The sequence below is a fragment of the Hyposmocoma kahamanoa genome, unplaced genomic scaffold (genome assembly GCF_003589595.1).
Source record: "Hyposmocoma kahamanoa isolate Upper Pololo Valley unplaced genomic scaffold, ASM358959v1 88, whole genome shotgun sequence".
In the NCBI taxonomy this organism is placed as follows: domain Eukaryota; kingdom Metazoa; phylum Arthropoda; class Insecta; order Lepidoptera; family Cosmopterigidae; genus Hyposmocoma; species Hyposmocoma kahamanoa.
The window spans coordinates 3,177,217-3,192,699 of NW_020654466.1; the positions used below are offsets into that span (position 1 = coordinate 3,177,217).

Below are 15,483 nucleotides of genomic sequence, written 5' to 3' on the forward strand. Positions count from 1 at the left end.
ATAGAAATATAAATCTTAAGTACAGCACACAGAGCGCAAATTTACGATATCATAAAACGCCATCCCGAGCAATAAAACGTGCTGCTGTGCAGAAATAAAATGTAAAAAGTGCTTATCTTTCTTTACTCTTTTCTTTTGTAAATGCTCTCTACGCAATGACTTTGACGTTACGATTGTGTACACGTTTACCATACGCATATCTACTCGTCTGTTCTTCAAATTGTACAGGGTATGAAAGGACCGTAACATCACGCGTAAAGCCAAGATGAGATTGGTGGGCTCTTTGGTGTTTTCTATTTTTAACTATGCAGCAGAAACGAATTTTAACTACAGACACTAAAAAGGCGGAACGTGACTGCATTGATGCTTTCGAAATGTGGTGTTGGAGGAAAATGTTGGTAGTCCATTAGACAGATCTTCGCACCAACGACAGAATTCTGCGGAAGCTTAACGTTCAGACCTGCCTAACCACTTTATGTCTCCGTAGGATACTTGATTTCTTTGGCCACATTACCAGGAAAAAAGGGCATAACCTCGAACATCTAATGGATACAAGACGGTTAGGCGGTAAACGTCCGAAGGGTCGCTGTCTCACAAGATGGTCCGACCAAGTTTGTGCAGCTCTCGGCATGGGTCTCCATGATGAGCTACACTGTGCTAAACACCGCCACAGACGGCACAGCGTCGTCATGTGGAGACTTTTACCGCGGGGGAGTCACGACTCTTGGTAATACGGTGTACGACGCGAAGATGAGTTCTTCAGATTAATTCTTGTCAATTCGCCTACCTATGTATACATATACTTATCGAGTTCGTAGGTTTTCGCGATTGTTACACATAGGAAATGAAACTATTTTTCCGGATTTAAATCGCGTATATTTGTTTTTTCAAACAAACCGACGTTTCGGGCCCTTTACAGGTCCCATGGTCACGATTGACTGAGGTTGTGCCTTATTTTTAATTTTACAAAGAAAACATTCCAATTTACTCTATATTAAGTTTTACAAATTATTTTATTGAATGAATTTTTATAAGCTAAACCCCCAATATGTATATAATACCAGATGGCTACAGTAATCAACCTGTATTGGTAAATGTTCGCAAACAGTGGCGACATGTAAGGACACCATCAACATAGTAATAAAAATGGCTACAGTTGTCTTAGCCTGCTCCTCAAACTTTGTCACCTGAGTTTTCACAAAGTGCCTCCACCCAGAACGGCAACTCGACTGCATCTCTCACCTCAAGGGGCCAAGTTGCAACTTGTCATGTGTCTTTTCAGAACATCCTTGTATCTCAAGAACTGGTGGCCTTGCTTCCGCTTGCCGTTCTGGAGCTCAGACAAGAAGATACGCTTCAAAACTCTCGATTCAGACATGCGCGAGACTTGTCCACACCAACGTAGCTGACGCCGCATTAAATATCCCTCAATGCCGGAGACATTCGCCATACAATTTGTATAAATGGCATTAGAATAGACAAAGTAGTTTTCGAGTTATTAAGATACAAATATTTTATGGTAACAGTCATTAAACCTAATTCTAAATCTAAGCGAGAAAAAACAATATCTACGGTAATTAGGCCGAGAGTACCGAAAAGGTTATGGTAATTAGGGTGAGAACACCTAATTTGAGAATGGCCTACCTAAATAAGTCACTCTTGCTTTCAAAAAGACCCAAGTTATATCTTTTAGGGTATAAAGTCTGCAGGCAGGGGATTCCACTCCATAGCCGTTCGCCATATAATTGGTGGCGTATCCTTTCTTAACATAGAGGTGGAATACTACCCTACGGCTAGTACGTGTATATCCATCATTAAGCCAAGTATATTTACATAACTTTCGTGTAATAACGGCCGACCGGTTACCGTGCTGGACTGCCACACAGAGGTCGCGAGTTGGATTCCCGGGCCGGGAGAAATATTTGTAAGACCTACATTTATTTCTCTCGTGAGTTTGGGTGCAATTTGTGGTTGTTTTTGTGTATGTCCATGGCAACGGCGATACAGGGTTTTCCCTAGTGCTGTGCTATGAGTGAATGCGTTATTATGAGTATGTGCAAGAAAAAAGAACTAAACTACCATTACGCTCATAACCCCGACAAATAAGTTGACAATTCCAATGTACCCGTTAATTTATCAGCAACCTTACTCTTCAAAACCGGCAAAAATAGGTAAAGACGATCTCTTTCAAAGGAAGCTCTACTTATCCTTCTCAATGAGCTCCGCTAACACTATGTCTTACTTTTCTCTAATTTTTACGTTTGTTTCACTAACTGTATCGGCGGATGCGACGCGAACGTGCTGCACGCGCACTGCACGCGTGTTCCGCGCGTGCATTTAAATACATACTAATATATGCGGCGACGCGACGCGACAACATCACGCGAACAAATCGCACAGCGTAATGCACGTATGCAGCTCGCGACCCTTTCTCAAACAGGCGCATTTGCGGCACATTTGCCAGATCTGTACGCTCCCCAATAGGTATTATCTAAATTTGACAGAATGGTAATATGAAATCTACTTGAATCACACTTTGTATATAACCGCTCACGCGATGCGCTCATCCTACCGCAAAATGGCGGCTATTTGGTTTCGCAAATTAGAAAAGGATTCAGTTTAAATACAAGTTTATATAAAAAAAATATTATTCTGCATTGCTAAATAATTACCCTCCGTACTACAACAAAAACATCTCAAATAAAATGCAGTAATACACCGCAAATCCTGCACTTAAAAAGCACTAATGAAATTTTTGGTGTACTTGGGTAAGTATGATAATATTCCGTTTGAGTTGTTCTAACGTTAACCATGAAATTACTCCTTAAAGTATAATTTATAAACATTTATATTCAGGGTAAACTTAAAAAATGCTAGTTACGGTATGTTTTCAACAAATAAACACCGAAATCACCAGCCCAAACAATAACACACACGATTGTCGTGACGTATTTTTGAAGTTGTTTATTTTTTTTTAATGACAGACCCAGGCATTAAAAACTTTATGGTTTGCTAGAATAGTTACGTAAATAGCAATTAGTATTAGTTCTTTTACCTGTTATAACTTCGATATCCGATAAATCGGTATAAAAGCATCACCGGCACCTCTAGGTGTGGTATGCGTCTACGGCTGCATGTATCGGTGAGCGGTTATACAATCCATAGTCGTGTGTTGTAGTAAAACAATACGTCATATGTGTGAATGTAAATACACATTCTTCGCGTCAACTATTGTTGATCAACCTATACCTACATTTACAGTCTCCCACACACGGCCTGCTCGCAAGATGATGGATGATAATTTATTTTAGAAACAGTATTGCGTACGGTTTACGATACCGTCGTGGAATATTAAAGATCAAAAGGGAGAAATCTGTGTTATAGGAATATTGTAATAATATAATATATTTGCAGGTACATGAGCTTTGAAGCTGAAACAAAGGAGCTTGTTTAAGGTTCAATTTACATTGTCGCGGGTTTTTAACCATATAATAATAAGCTTTATGTTAATTGAATTAAGGTGCCTATTAGCGATGCATATTACTATTCGATTTTTATAAAGATCGATTCAATTGCATACGATCTAAGGATTTTTTAATCGATTCATTTCAATGCGATTTTTAAGCGAATCGACTCAAAATTAAAGCGAATCGAATCTACTAGAACGTATTCATAATTTAAAGATTCATAATTAAAAAATCTCAAGTACAGAAACGGAAAATAAAGAGCAGGACAGTGGTTTGTACCTTTATTTAGTTATGACAATATTATTGAAAAGTTGGTGAAATTACAGGCATATGAGACTTGTCAACTTATGTCTCAGGGTGACGGGCGCAATGGCAGTGTCCCCACATCTTTATGACTTAAAGCTCTGAGTAGTAATGCAACTGTTATGGGCAGGCGTGTGGCTTACTACCAGGTGCACGTTCGTCCTATCACTTAGTGTCATAAAAAATGCTAAAAATCACGAAATGGTAAAATACGTTGAATATCGTTTTTTAGTATGTATGTTACGCGATATAATTTATCACGGCATTTCTGCACCGATTTTGGTGAGTTGCAGTGCCATGCACTCAGAGCGTCAAATCGCAAAGACCTGAGGGGAACATGTTGACAAGTCCGAGGTCACGCTCACGTCACTGTTTTACGGCAGAAATAGATAAGATGGCGGTACTTCCCTGAACGAACTCTTTCACAAGGAGTTCCACTTCTACAAAAAGCTATGTTTGTAAAAACATGTAAATTAAAACATATGGAATTTAAGGTCTCTCGTATCGAAAAGTATCCGTGATATGGAAGATAGGAGTCCAAACTGAGTAAATTTTTGTGCACTTCTGGTAACATTATTAAAAAGATTTTAAAAAACAAGCCTCAATTATGATGCTTTTTGTTCTATTTTCGAATTACGATCACCTACATAAATTTCAAACGATTGTGATAAAATTACAAGGAAATAAGCGCAGTGAAAAATTCAACGAACAGTTTTTATATTTTATCCGTTCAGCATTTCGAAATTTAAATTCAAATTATTTATTTTCAGACAAAAGATACAATATACAATAGCCAATAATCTCAGTACAGAGTACTAAAAAAACCGACCTCAAAAGTACGTGGAATTACGTCTATTTGCTAAGTTTTATTTCAATATGTTCGCCACTATACAGGACTTGACACTGGAGATAATAAAAATCGGTTCTCACTACTCAAAGTATATCGAGAGAAAAACGCCTTGAATTGGAGAAATAGCAAAATCAACCATTCAAGTAATTGCTCTTAAATTAATGTTAGGCGCTATTTATGAAAATGATTCTTCATGCGTGAACAGCCACCCTTCGAGGTGGATGATTTCCTTCAAAATGAAATGGGACCACTATGGAAGTACCCCCTTTCTAACAAAAAAAGAATCATGAAAATCGGTTCACAAATACCGGAGTTATTGCGTAACATACATACAAAAAAAAGAACATACAGTCGAATTGAGAACCTCCTCCTTTTTTGAAGTCGGTTAAAAAATTTACTCATTGTAATTAGAACATTCGTTATGATTCGTAATTTATAAAAGGAATTCATTAAAATTACATAGAAATATTTAAAATATTATTGTGTATTGTGATTATGACTATTTGTGTTGTGAAAATAATTATTTATTAATTTCATGAAATCGAATTATTTCCTTAAGAATTATTTGATTGCAGGCGACCATGGCGACTATAAAAACTATAATGTGACACCTTCGAGATCGTATTATATCATGCAGTGGCATTATCAAATGTTAGTTTGTAAATTAAAATTAAAAAAAAATATTTTTGTATCTATGTCACAGGTAAGTAAATTGCACTTAACAAAAGAAAATATACGTACAGTTTATTGAAAGTAACAAAGTATAGGTACGAACGAAATACGTAGAACACACTGACAAAATCAATGAAAAAAGCGCCAAAAACATTGAAATTAAGAATTTCAATCTAAAACTAATCTACAGATAGATAATAGGTACATAGGATAATTGCATATTAATTTACATTTCTTCGTTAGCGACTGCAACGATTCACCACAATCACAAGTAAGCTATCTTACATCTGTTTATTAAAAAATAATTAAAAGGAATATTTTAATTTTCAGGTACGTCTTTACATCATTCTATCACTAAATAAGAGGAAATGTAAGTATTATTTTAATTTTATATCTGCATGTAACTAGTGATAGTAACACACCTTGTATTCTTGGCATCGAGCAATGGTAACCTATCACAAACTCGAATTTTTTTTCCGAAATAATGTTTGTTCGAATTTTCATTACATCGAAAACCGAATTATAACGAAACCGTTGTTCTTTCAGCATACCTTGGATGTTTATCGCAAAGACACGATTAGGTTCGGTTAGGTTAGGTTAAGTTGGTTTTAAAAGAAAAAACATTTTCCTCTCAAAATTACTTTCGAGGTTATGAAAATTCGAGCAAACGTTATTTCTGGAAAATGTCATTTCGGACTACCGATAGGTAACCTTGAGCAATAAATTGTTAGCATTAAACCAATAAACTACCTTTGAGAGGGTATTGTTAATATGTTAAACGGTTATGTTTTATGGGATTTTTCATAAACCGCCGCAAGCAACAGGGTAGTATCATGTGATTAGAGAAATTATGTAGTATAGTAAAAATGTCCCCAAAAATTAAGTAAAAGTGCAGCCATTAACGAAAATACAATATGATAATAACATGAATAAATACATAACATAATAACAGCACAAGACTGGACAAATGTTGTAAATAAGATAAGAAATTAAATTAATTAAGACTTTTTGAGAGATGTACTACATTTTGACAATCTACTAGAGACACAAATAGTTGTAAATTTAAGTGAATCGAGCACCAGCTCGAATGAAGAAGACGCCGATGATGCCCTTGTACACAATACCTTTAGAAAAAAAATGTATTTAACACTTCCTATCGAGTTCTTAGGTTTTCGCAATTGTTGCACATAGGAAATGAAACTATTTTTCTGGATTTAAAACGCGTATATTTTTTTTTTCAAACAAATCAACGTTTCGGGCCCTTTACAGGGCCCATGGTCACGGTTGACTAACACACTACAACACTTCCTGTTTTCTGATTTTTCCACTTTAGCCTGCGTGCAATTTTTAGTGATCTCACGAATACTACTAAATTAAAAAACGTATGCCACATTTTACTATCCATTTATCTATGAAACAGTTCTATCTACATAAAAGTTACATGAAACATAAACGGATGTCAAATAAAAATAATGTCCCTGACCAACAGAGACGGGCAAGCGCACGGGTTTCGACCCTTTCGGCGCTTTGTTTATCGGATTAAAACCCATTAACGCTGGCAAAAACTGTTTACAACCAAATATTTCTTGAAAATCGAGTTTTGTTCAAATTTGATGATGTTATTACAAAATGATGCTTAATGCTTTGTGATCTTCAGTTCTACAGTAGACAATTCGATTTGCCTCTCTATGGAATTAATTCGCTTTGAAAATTGCATAGACACAAAGTCGATTACATATAATCGTTAGATCGTACGATTTAAGTGAATCGAGTTTCATGAGAATTGAATCGTAATGTGCATCTTTAGTGGTGAGAATTTTACATCGAAATTTATTATGAGTATACAAAATTACGTATTCGCCATTTCTGCCCACGATTTTGGGCAAAAATTGGTAAAAACTTTGCGTAAAATCCCGGGCGTTTTGATTGGTTTTAACCTACTGCCCGTCTCTACTTACGAATTATAATGGAATTCTCGGACACGTACAGACCCTTCCATAATGTTCGACCCATGTTCACACAAAAGCCTTCTCAAGAACCGAACCGCTTACCCCGAGATGTTCTGAAACTGACACATTATAATAACAAAAGAATTTATATGAACACAAAATAGTGGACATGCAAAAGTTACTCACATTTTTATTTTGTGTTGTTATTCTATTTTTTAACGCACAATAATAGTGCTTTATGCAATATTGGCGTAATGAAGGTCCTTAAAGTCGAGTACCTTATTTAGGCCTAAGTAATAGGTACGAGATTTTCAGACCTAGTTATGTAATGATTGAAAAAGTGTTGTATACACTTTTTCCACGAGTAAATAAAATAATGAAACACAACCAATATTTCTATTTTGTATATTTTGATAACAATCCATGACAACATTTTAACCCATTTATTAGGATAGGCAAAAGCTCCTATATGTATATAGGAGTCTAAATATACGAAGAGGCTGTAGCCTCTTCGTATATTTAGACGAATGCCAAACAAACGCTACAAAGCAAAAAACCAAAGAGATAGAATTAGAATTGGCCAAGTACCGTTTATATTGTAACCAATATTTTTTTTATAAAGAATTATGGCCCGGTTGCAAGACTTTTAAGCCAATTTAACCAATCAGGAGGCAGTATAGCGTTTGAGTAGCGTCTTGGTAGGACCAATTTGGAAACTAAGTTTTCTAAAGTGAGTCTGGCATAGGTATTCTTTGTAGTAGTAGCCTGTGAGTGAATTGTTGCTCCAGTACTCGTAGTACTTATTGGGAATTCTCTTGTTTGAGACCATCTTTAAGAGCATCTTTGGTGTTATAGGCCACATCTGCAAAATGACTCAGGCTCAGGCTACACAGAAAAGCGGTCCAAGGGCGGACCTGTGGCAAACAAATGCGTACCGGGCCGAACCATACCGCAGTCCCAAGTGTAGTTCGCGGAATAGCAGCCCGAAGACGGCCAATGTGACGGTGACCTATCACAAACTCGATTTTTTCCGAAATAACGTTTGTTCGAATTTCATTACACCGAAAACCGAATTGTAACGCAGCTGTTATTCTTTCAGGATAAGGATGTTTATCGCAAAAACACGATTAGGTTAGGTTAAGTTAGGTTTAAAAGAAAAAACATTTTCCTCTCAAAATTACTTTCGAGGTTATGAAAATTCGAGCAAACGTTATTTCTGGAAAATGTCATTTCGGACTACTGATAGGTAACCCACTGTGACACCAAAAGCCCCGCAACCGGTTCGCCTGTTTGTCATAGCGTTCGACCCCGCACCACGCCACCCCGCCGCGTGGCCGCCACGCGTTTCAGTGTGAGAGGATTTATATGAACTCATATATTAAAGTCAAAGTCAAATAATCTTTATTTCATTCGTAAGGCAGATTCCACCGAGAGGAATGAGCTAGAAACTCTAGGAGTTGCTCTTCGTAAAGTGGGTGATAGACGTACGAGGTTAAAAATCGCGGTTTTAAAGTTTGCGTTCTTACTTCGGTCGTCGACATACGACTGATTAAGTAGCTTATAAAGTTACGCGACGTCCACGGACGAGGTCTTGTGTTATTTGGGAATAATATCATATTAAATTTTTGAAATTGAAAAAGAAGACAAAATCGGCAAGTGTGGGCGAAAAACTGGCTTACGAAAAGAGAGCATTTATCACATGTAAATTTAGTAAGAGAGTTACGTGAAGAAAAGAAAGACTTTCGTAATTATTTAAGAATGCCCGAGTCGTTGTACGAAGAACTCTTGCACTTAGTTGCACCTATATTAGCTAAACAAGATATCTACATGTGAGAAACTATTTCATTTGAAACAAAATGGCGGCTCGTGACTAGCGACGCTGACAGACATGCAAGCCGAGGGCGACGAGCAAGATTTGAAACAAGTTTGATCGCTGATGGACTTGCGCGGCAGTTTTAAAATTCGCGTACTTTGGGTGACAGTTGAGTGAAAAAGGTCGTCGAGCCACAAGTACGCGTATTTACTCGTACGTCTATCACCCACTTAAGTATACATTTATCATTTATAATATGGTGAGGTGGACTTGTTCAACACCAGTACAAGAAAAGTAAAATGCTTACTCAGTGATATGTTTTTTCTTCAAATATGTGGATACTGTAACGTTTTTAATTTCGTTATTTTTATTTATTATGTTTTTTTTCTTTAAGTCGGCAACTTACTTTGAAGTTTGTTTCTATCTCTTTAAATAATTATCTGTGGAAACTTTTGATTAGCATACATACACTGGCCTGTCAGGCGTGTATTTATACTTTATTCTATTCTTGTTACCTAGCTGTAAGTTTTCCAAAAATAATGAAAATAAAATATAAATAAAATAAATCTCAATATTTAATTTAAACATCTCATATTGAGAACACCGGAAAGTTTATACGGGTCACTACCACGGATTTTATTCATCTAAGTCCGCAGAAGTTGTATAATAATAACTGTATACCATTGACTTATAAATAAATGGACGACGGGTCTAATACAAAAACCACGAAAAAAAGTCCTAAGTCAACCTATTTAAACATAGTGACATGTAAAGGAATATGAAAATGCTAAAACGTTGAATTTAAATTGTAATGTCATCGCAGTACTGTCTAATTTTGCTTGCTTCGCTGTCAGTCGAACAAACGAAGACTAAAGCGTGAATGACGCTCTGTATACGATTTTAACGCCCTATAAGTTCGGACACTTTTTAGCGCGGACCCGACGTCCATATAATTGTAAGTCAATGCTGTATACCTTTATTATAAAGTTTTTGTTTCACAATAGTTTTATTATTATATACATATATTCGCGGCTACCTCTGTGTGGCCGGAGCATTACTCTCGCCTTAAAAAGGCCCAAGTTATAGCGTTCAGGGAGTAAGTCTGCAGGCTAGGAATTCCACTGCATAGTCGTTCGTCATATAAATATGGAAGCATAACACTTCGTGCGAATCTTTGGAATGTCCATACCATAGGGGTGAAACCCCAGCCTACGTCTAATCCCCCGATGACGCAAAAAGGTATGAGGAATTAAATCGTGGAATTCCATTGCAAACTCTCCGTGATATATACTGTTTTGTTCCATGACTTCGTACAAAATGATATAGATACAATATAGATACAACATTTACCAAAAATAAACAAGTATTTTTTTCACTACCTGACACTTTTTAGATCTATATTTGATAGTACAATACCTAGCTGTAAATATTGCACATCGGGAAATTCCGGAAGCCACGAACATTTCCGAATGCTGTTGCCCCGTCTACAACTTATTGCATTAATAACTGACATATTTATGACAATTTCATATGGTACTTTATTAGTCAATATCCAACATCAAAGTCATTGACGACGTTAATAACGTTTCTTATTTCGTTGTCATAAATACTACAGTGAATTACATATAGACGCGACAACAGCGTTCGGATATATTCGTAGATTCCGAGTTTTCCCGATTGGCTAGATATACGACCTGATACTATAGTATCACTACAGTTGCTTAGCAACGCCTCTCGCGTACTGTCATTCATACAAATAATTTTAATGGTGTGTATTTTCTTTTGCTACCGCACAGAGTTATTTGCGTCGTACACGTGACACAAATATCGCAATAGGTTTCATTTTAAACTAAATAAGTTCTATTTTGTTTGTTGTAAATGTTGGACACCACATTACATACACTTATCACTGTATATATGTATCAAAATCATTATTTAAGTATTCTATACATATAACCGAATACAACACACTACATTATAGAAATATTTATGTAATTTATTTAAGTTTGCTCGTATATTCGCGACACACACGTCCGGTACTCAGTTGGAGTCGTATTCTAGAACTCTACTCAATTCTCAAGTCAGGATTTGAGTATGGTTTAAAGCACTTGAAATCATACTCACGTCCCTGCCATTACGGTCGTATTTCCAGTGCAATCCTGACTTGAGCATTGAGTACAGTTCTAGAATACGACCCACAGTTTTAGGGCCCACTGAAAATCAGCGTCACAGCCTTTTCTCGGTGGTGACAATAGCTGAGTGGGATCCTGTTACATACGCCACAGCCGCGCGCATGACATTCAATCTAACTGTGTTTAATATTTAATGTTTGCTTTGTTGTGTATAATTATATTTATATTCCTTTTTTTGTTATTTTATTTAATTTTTTTGTTTTAATTTAGCTTCATTATTTTTTTTTCTTTCTGTGTATTTTTTTGTTGTGGTGTAGTAATAAATGATTTCTATTCTATTCTACTTTATTCGTTTGGAGCTATTCATTTCAATATTTTATTTTTGTACGAAAGAAAAATCCGATTAAGCTATCATTAAGATTTAGTTTGTAGCAGTAGTGCTTCTTGTAAAGCCCTAATAGCCTAATGCTTTCAAATAGAGGCCGTGGCTTCGAATCGGGGCTCCCATTTTGAATTTCTCAGAATATTATGCGAAAAATAATTTGAAATTCATCATGAGCATTTGAAATTCATCATGAGCTATCCGGTGAAAGAAAATATCGTGATGAAACCTGAACGTACGCAGTGGGACGTAAAAAGAAAGCGCCTTGTAAAAGAGTTTGTCGTTTTAAATACTCAGGAAAAGAAACTATTTTTCCGGATTTAAATCGCGTATATTTGTTTTTTCAAACAAACCGACGTTTCGGGCCGTTTACAGGTCCCATGGTCACGGTTGACTGAGGTGGTACAGTCTTCAACCAGTTATGTATAATATTGATGCAAACCACCCTATTTTTTCACTATAGTTACAATAGTTATTACTTAAATACATTATTTTTAAATTTACAACAAAACATTTCAATTTACGCTACATTAAGTTTTACAAATAATTTTATTGAATGATTTTTTATTAAGTTCAATTTATTATTAATTAATAATAGAAATTAGAATAAACTAAAACATATTAATTAGTAGGTACTGCAGTCTTATGTCTGTTTGGGATTTTTCATTAGAGGAAATACTGGATCCCAACCTGGTGGTACGGAGAAACCATCTTCCCTGTTGAAATTAGGATGTTTTTTAATTTCAATGGCATCGCAGTATCCTGGGTAGATAACGAACTTCTTTTGCAAGGTCCTGGGGTTTGTCAAACTTCATTGAATGTGTAGGTTTATCCATGACATGCTCCCAGACTGCAGACTTGTTTACGTGACGGTGTTTGACATCAGCTATATGTTCTTTGACGTGGGTACAAATACTTCGCTTTTAAATACTGTCACCTTACCTATTTCTGCCGGTAAGCAGCAATATGAGCATTACTACATTCCAGTTTTGAAAGGTAAAGACAGGCTTATATGGCTAATGGGATTTCTCTACTCACGTCTGTTAAGCGCAGTGCAGTGCCCCTCAGATCTTTAGGATTTAAAGCTCTGAGCACCACTGCAACTGTTAGGGCGCATGTATTCGACACGAATTTCATCGCGTGCGCATAGTGGAATCCGCGTTGCCGCCGCCAAGCGACCGCGCGTCTAACTGTCATGGCAAAACACGTTCTACATATTTATTTAGCCTTTACGTTTTAACTTAAATGTGCGTCCCGGACTCGCGGGCGAGACTGGCTTGAATTTGGTCTACGCAGTTCTATTATTCAAAGGAATTCAAACGTTGTTGCTTAGTAATAGAATTCAGATTCGCCATTAATGTACACGAAGGCGTGGTAACCGGGCGGGCGCCACGCGGCGGCCGCGAGAAACTTTCTCCTTCGTTTCGTCGTTTGGTATCATAAAAAAAAAAACGACAAAAGGAGTACATTATAACTGTTATATAAGTTTCCATACTCTTTATTCGTTAAACCGTAAAAAAGATTAGACTGACTAGATTTTTCCATTATAATCGTTTTTAATGCATACCCACCTCTACTTCGAAACTAAAACGCCCATACTACTTATCGTTTTCGATATCGAAATGTTGATCAAAAACATTACTATTATTGAGAAATCGATAAAATACACTCTACATTCACGAGAATAAAGTTGTATTTGCTTGACAACATTAACATAAAGTATATTACGAAGCGAATCTTGACGGTATTCCGTCTACAGTCACGTGGAGGTATGTAAAAGACTAAAGCTTTGACGTGTGATTGTGTATTTTACTTACTACAATGTACTACACGTATTGGAAAACGTTAAATATAACTGCTTATTGAAAATTTCCAATTGAAATCAAAAACAGTAAGAAGGACTTAAAAATAAACCTTGCGGGTCTCGCATAGCGCACAATGTTGAAATACATTAGTTCAGTTCTACCTCCAAAACATCATCAAGAAAGCGGCTTCACAGCAGAGCTGGCAGATGATTAAAAAGTCCAACAAGGACGTCGGTTCCGATTTCTTGTTCGCACATTTTGGTGACAAATTCCTATTTGTATACTATCATAAATAATTTTTGAATTGAAAGTGTTAAACTATAATTGGACGTAGTTAAACAAAAAGGATCCAATTCACATCCAGTCACTTTCGAGATATGGCAGTTTGAAGTTGAAAAGTGTTTCTCACATTCTTGTTTTGGTTCCAGAGATATTTATTTATCCGCTCACGCGATGCGCTCCTCCTACCGCAAAATGGCGGCTATTTGGTTTCGCAAATTAGAAAAGGATTCAGTTTAAATACAAGTTTTTATAAATAAAAATTACTATACTGCATTGCTAAATAAATACCCTCCGTACTACAACAAAAACATCTCAAATAAAATGCAGTAATACACCGCAAATCCTGCACTTAAAAAGCACTAATGAAATTTTTGGTGCACTTGGGTAAATATGATAATATTCCGTTTGAGTGGTTCTAATGTTTACCATGAAATTACTCCTTAAAGTATAGTTTATAAACATTTATATTCAGGGTAAACTTAAAAAACGCAACTTATGGTATGTTTTCAATAAATAAACACTGACATCACCAGCCCAAACAATAACACACACGATTGTCGTGACGTATTTTTGAAGTTGTTTATTTTTTTAAATGACAGACCCAGGCATTAAAAACTTTATGGTTTGCTAGAATAGTTACCGAACTAGCAATTAGTATTAGTTCTTTTACCTGTTATAACTTCGATATCCGATAAATCGGTATAAAATCATCACCGGCACCCCTAGGTGTGGTATGCTTCCAGAGACGCATGAATCGCGTGAGCGGATAAGTTTATATGTTGGATTTTTTTAGCTGATCTAAGAGATTAGACTTTAGGAACGGTTTACCTCTATACCTAACTCATTTTTTGTTAATTTTGTAGATTGGATCCTTTTTGCTTAACTCTAGAAAGATAACAATATTTTATAGTACGTTAAAAGGGAGCAGAGGAAAAACTCCTAATCTTCGATTTGATTTTAGAGGGGTATATCCACTTTTAAGTTAAAAATAAAATATTGTATGAGTAACTACACGACATATTCAAGCATAGACACTAATAAGAAACATAAAACAATAAAGTTTCCTCGATAGATAAAAATCACGAAATGACCTCTAATTTTCACATTTTTTCGATTCATCCTCAAAATGCTACAGGTTATCAGGACAAAAATTAGATAATTAATGTAATTAATTAATTATATTTATGCATGATCGAGAACTGTCACTGCGGATTTTTTTTAATCCCTTTAATTTTAGAGTTATTCCGCTAAAACGAATTAATAATATAATAATATAATAATAATAATATAGTTATTAATACAAAGATCGAACACTCAGAAAAAACACTCAGAAAAAATTCCTTCGATCCGGTCGGATTCGAACCGACGTCTTCTTGCATACCGTGCCAGACGCTATACCAACTAAGCCACGGAACGAACCAACGGACCTCACGAATTTTTCTATGTGCTTGCGTCGTGTCTTTGTACTTGGTTTTTTAACGACTTTTTAGTAGTAGCGCCATCTATGAGAAATCTTTGACAGACTTATCACCCAGTTAGTACCTTTACAGCTATCAGTCCTGGCGAGTGATGTCGCTATTCACTGTATTAATTAATTTTTTATTGAATTGATATTCAATTATTTTTTGTGAAATTACTCCACTAGTTTGTTATAATTATTAATACAAAGATCAAACACTCAGAAAAAATTCCTTCGATCCGGTCGGATTCGAACCGACGTCTTCTTGCATACCGTGCCAGATGCTATACCAACTAAGCCACGGAACGAACCAACGGACAAAAATCTATATTTTGTCCGTTGAAAAAAATTTGGTACTTTTAATGCGCA

General features: G+C 36.0%; 1 protein-coding gene across 1 annotated transcript in view; it reads left to right on the forward strand.

The window, feature by feature from the left end:
* The first annotated feature begins 642 nt into the window (after positions 1–642).
* LOC113235873 (5-hydroxytryptamine receptor) overlaps positions 643–15,483 on the forward strand; it is a 191,633-nt gene continuing 176,792 nt past the window's right edge. Inside the window, exon 1 of the mRNA XM_026471795.1 lies at positions 643–727. Coding sequence (XP_026327580.1) covers positions 643–727 — 85 coding nt within the window. The remainder of the gene's footprint in view (positions 728–15,483) is intronic.